Raw genomic sequence first — 5,163 nt, 5'->3', positions numbered from 1 at the left:
TTCACACAAAAGTTGTGGTACATTTGAGTCGCAAAAAAATATACTCCAATGCTCATCCAAATGACTTCTGACGTTCGTGTCGATTGGGTTTTAAATGTGACCTGTAGGGCCGATTTTTTTTTATTTGTTTAATCTTCACATCCTTAAACATGTTGGGTCCTAAAACTTCACCCATGCTAACTTTCTTTAAAATTTTGTGCGAATATAAAATACCCCCAATACATAGTGTGGCAAGGTGAAAATATGTTGTAAAATGTACAACTCAATTCAATTCAATTAAAAACAAGTAGAAAAAGCTGTAAGTTCGGCCGGGCCAATCTTTGAATATCCTCCACAATTTGGAACGATTTTGGCAATTTTCAAAAAATAAAATTCGTTAAAAATTCTGCTAAAATCTTAAAAATATCAAATGTTGCCGTTATTTTAGGGTCTAAACCACGAAGTGGAGCTGTATAGGAGACTTCTGTCATATACCATTACAATATTCAAATGCGAAACTTGAATAAAAAAATTCGGTGAATAATGTAGCTAAAATCATCAATATAGGGAGGTACGAATATATGGGACCTATAGCAAAATGTGGACCTGCACAGACAATTTTCTGTCATAGGCTATAGTATTCATTACGAACTTCAAATACCAAATTTGAAACAATTCCGGGAAATAATGTCGCTGAATACATCTAAATGCCGTATATCGGAATGTACGGTATTACGAACATCAAATAAAAAATTTGAAAGGATTCCGGTGTATGATGTCGCTAAAATAATCAAAAAACGGAATATTCGGAGGTACCGTTGTATGGGGGACTATACGAAGACGTGGACCTGCACAGATAATCTCCTGTCACAGGCTGTAGTATTCATTACGAACTTCAACTACTAAATTTGAAACAATTCCGGTGAATAATGTCGCTAAAACCATCAAAATACCGAATATCGGGAGGTACTGTTATATGGGGGCTATACGAAGACATGGACGTGTACAGACAATTTTCTGTCTTCGGCAGTAGTATTCATTACGAACTTCAAATACTAAATTTGAAACAATTCCGATGAATAATACCGTTATTTTGGGGCTACATCAAGACGTGGACCTACACACATAATTTTCTGTCTTAAGCTGTAGTATCCATTACGAACTTAAAACACCAAATTTGAAACAATTCCGGCAAATAATGTCGCTTAAATCAGCAAAATACCGAAAAAAGGGAGGTACCAGTTTATGGGGTCTATACCAAAATGTGAACCTACATCACCCATTTTCAATAACAAATGTCCGGCAGACATAACACACATTTGAGTAAAATTTTATCAACCTACTTCATTTCGTTCGTTCGTTCGCTAGAGTGATTTCCACAGACGGACAGACGGATAGACGGACGTACATCGCCAAATAGACATAGAATTTGAAGCTGATCAAGAATATATATACTTTGTGGGGTCTAAAATGTATATTTCGAGGTGTTACAAAAGGAATGACAAACTTAATATATCCTCCATACTCTGGTGGAGGGTATAAAAACCAGTAAGGAAAAGTCAAAAGTCGGACGGGGCCTATATCCAAATCTGAACTAATCTTGCTAAAATTTGGCGGAGGTTTTTTTCCGAGCTCTATAAGATATCTGGTATCAAATATCATTGCTGTCGAATGCGTATTACGAATGTGAGGGACTTAAAACCCCAAATCGGATGAAACATATATATGGGAGCTATAGCTATATCTGAACGGATTTTCACCACATTCGATGTACTTGCTTCGATACTGAATTCGGTCGGATGTGCCAAAATTCAGGTTTTTTGGACTAATATTGGTCAATTGGTGCACAATTAATCCGAAATCGGTTGAAGATATATAGAGGAGCTATATCCAAATCTAAACCGATCTCGAAAAAATCTGGTATATGTATTTCTGGGCTGTATCTGATATCTGCTACCAAATATCATTGTTGTCGAATGTATTTTATCATTGTGAGGGACTTAAACACCAAATCGGTGAAACATATATATAGGAGCTATAGCTATATCTGAACCGATTTTCACAAAATTGAATAAAAATTCCTTCTAGAGTGAATTTGATCGAATGTTCCAAAATTCAGGTCATTTGGACTGTTATTGGCTGTTTGGTGTACAATTAACCTGAAATCGGTTAAATATATATAGGGGAGTTATATCCTATATTATATATTTAATTTAATTGCTTCTAGACTGAATTCGGTCGGATGTGCCAAAATTCAGGTCATTTGGATTGATATTGTCTATTTGGTGCACAATTAACCCGAAATCGGTTGAAAATATATGGGAGCAATTCCTAAATCTGATACGATTATCACCAATTTCAATAGGGTTCGTCCTTGGGCATAAAAAAATATTGTTTCCAGAATTTCATCTCAATCGGATATTGAATGCGACCTACATTTTGTTCACAAGAATACATGGACGGACGGACTGACATGCGTAAATCGTCTCAGAAAGTGATTCTATGAATATTCTCAAAAGTAACTATGGGTCTATCTCGATTCCTTCTCCATGTTGCAAACAAATGCCCAAAGACATAATACCCTTACCACTATGTGGTGTAGAGTATATATATTTCCTTTATACAATTTTTCAAGTCATATTTCTTTTCTTATTAAAAGATTTCATTATACATTTCCATCGAACTAGAACTAGAACTGAGGCCCTGAATAATCCTTGTTGTCAGATTTTTTCTTCTCCCTTATTTTTTGAAATTAAAATAACCACTGTTTCTTGAGCTGGCTGGCTAATTATAGCCTGGGTGCTAAACTAGTTTATGTTCTTGCAGGGAAAACCCACAAAGCAGAATCACAGCATTAGCCAGCAACGTTCTTGTAGCAAATGTGATGGGCATATCCACGGTCAATCAAAATCGGATGCAACAGTTGCTAATTTTACATTTGGAGGATAGCAACATGACGGGACTTCTGTGTAAATTGGTAAGAGCATCACAACGTCACAGGCAACAAACTGGCATTATTACATATAAAATCTCCCTTTCATTGCAGTTTTTAATTTTGGGAGTGCTTGGCATGGCTGTGGCAGTTCCCATTATTTCGGCTGGAATTTCATTTGGCACACCATTCTACCGCCCACCTGTCTACTATGAACAGCCGTATAATCATTATTATCACTATCAGGAAATACCCAGTCACCACTATTCGTATGGCTATCATCAAAATAGCTACGATTACATTGGAAGTGGAGGCTATGGCGGTATTTATGGATCATTGAGTGTGTCACCATTTTTAATTTAAGGACATTTTTGGGAAAAGGACAAATCAAAAAATAATTCTTGTGTAACAACTAGTGAGAGAGAAATTCAAAATAAAAAAGGACTGCTATGCGGAAAATTTGTGATTTTAGCTTTGTGTTTTTTCTGGAAAAAAACCGTCAATAGCTGACCTTGATAATTAACTTTTTTCGATGTTTTGCTTTATTTAGGAAATGTGAAAATTTGGGAAAACATTATCGCATGGAATAAATAAGTCATCATCGTGTGATACCGGTTCTTTTGTTTTCATTTTTTTTTCGATGTTGCCTCGATTTGACTTCAATGGTTCAAAAGAAGGCGAAGTAGAAACAAAAGAAATGAAATAATATTTAGACGCAAATTAAGTAAACAATAAACAAGTGAATATATAATTAGCCTAAATACGCCGTAATAAAATGTTGCCTCCATGGAAGAGGAAATGGCATTGCTTTCATGTGACAGGAAATCGCTGGAAATTGAATGTGATTAGTGGAAGTCTCTCTTGCATTGTTTTACGTATTATTTTGAAGGGAGGTCATGAATATAAAAACAATTGAAGATGAAAAAAAAAATTGTTAGGTGGAGCTATGGAAAATCTTGACAATATAGAAAACTTAAATTACTCTCGAAACATTTAGAGAATTTGAGCTAAGGTTCAAGAAATTGAGCTCTGTGGCTTAGAATTCAAAAGGCAACCCCAAATTTTGGATTTCCAAAAAAAATTAAGTCAAAATAATGGAAATTTTAAGGGTAACAAGTAAGCAAAGGCTATAGTCGTGCGAGGCCGACTATGTGATACCCTACAAAACTACAACATGTTACAAGCCCTCTTATGTCCAAATCCATTTTGGAAGATTTCGCTTTAGAAATTATGTCACGGTGCACTGCCCAGATATTACCCTTAGCATTTTGACCAGGGACATTTGCCCAATATTAACGCACTCCGTCGTGCTGCTAGTTGTTGTGCAAAAATGCTAGAATTCTTCCCTGTCCTTATCGCTCTTCCCAGGCATGTCGAATGGCTCTAATTGTGTATCAGGATTTTTTTCTGTTTTTGGTTCATTTGGACCATCTCCAAAAGCAAGAGGCCCCTCTGAATCCCCAAATTTAGACTCATCTATATGGTTTTCTTGTCTACGATATTTGGCTATCGTCGGATATCGCCTGTAAGTAATGCTGGTATTTTTTACACAAAGTAGTGGTCCATTCTACCCAGAGTCCTAAAATCTAACTTCATGCGAGATTTTGTATCCTTTGGTTTCTATTTGTATTATAATGGCTACAAAATCAGGAACATTTTTTGTTGGTCAATTTCAACCCCTAAATATATTGCGGCCTAGCTATTCTGAGCCTAACCCTACCCTTTTCGTGAGGATCGGACGATAATTGCAATATATATACAATATCCCCAACCTGTGCTGTAAAGTGCAAAAATATTACAAAATATACACAATATTATAAGTCAAATTGAAAAAATCGCATGCGATAAAAAATATGAAAAAATAAAAATATGTCACAAAATACTACAAAATCTATATTAACATCATTATTGGTATCTTTTTAAGCGATTTTTTTAGATTTTATACTTTAATGCCAAAAGGGCATTCTAATTTTACAAAATTTGTCAAAATCGCACCAGCCATTTTGGAGAAATAAGCATTTTAGCTAACATCCCCTTCCTTTGTACATATACATTGTATATATTTCGCTATATATATCCGATATTTTTCCTATCGGCATCTACGTAACGGTCAGAATTGACCTGTTCGTCTATTTGAGACTTCGCCGGCATTAAAAATATTCGCGGTTTAATAAAAAATTTGACTTTTATTTATCACAAATGCTATGGTCTATTTCAACCACTAAATGTTACCCGATGACCATCAAAATTGG

The 5,163-nt window shown here is 35.3% G+C and overlaps 1 protein-coding gene across 1 annotated transcript; it reads left to right on the top strand.

The window, feature by feature from the left end:
* The first annotated feature begins 2,863 nt into the window (after positions 1–2,863).
* On the top strand, positions 2,864–3,328 carry LOC131804052 (uncharacterized). The gene is made up of 2 exons (XM_059126324.1): positions 2,864–2,956; positions 3,026–3,328. Exons 1-2 carry the CDS (start codon positions 2,864–2,866, stop codon positions 3,272–3,274), a joined length of 342 nt encoding a protein of 113 aa, XP_058982307.1. The 3' UTR covers positions 3,275–3,328.
* The last annotated feature ends 1,835 nt before the right edge of the window (positions 3,329–5,163 follow it).

This window comes from Musca domestica, unplaced genomic scaffold (assembly GCF_030504385.1).
Source record: "Musca domestica strain aabys unplaced genomic scaffold, Musca_domestica.polishedcontigs.V.1.1 38, whole genome shotgun sequence".
Classification (NCBI taxonomy): Eukaryota; Metazoa; Arthropoda; class Insecta; order Diptera; family Muscidae; genus Musca; species Musca domestica.
This window is presented reverse-complemented; position numbering and strand designations above follow the sequence as displayed.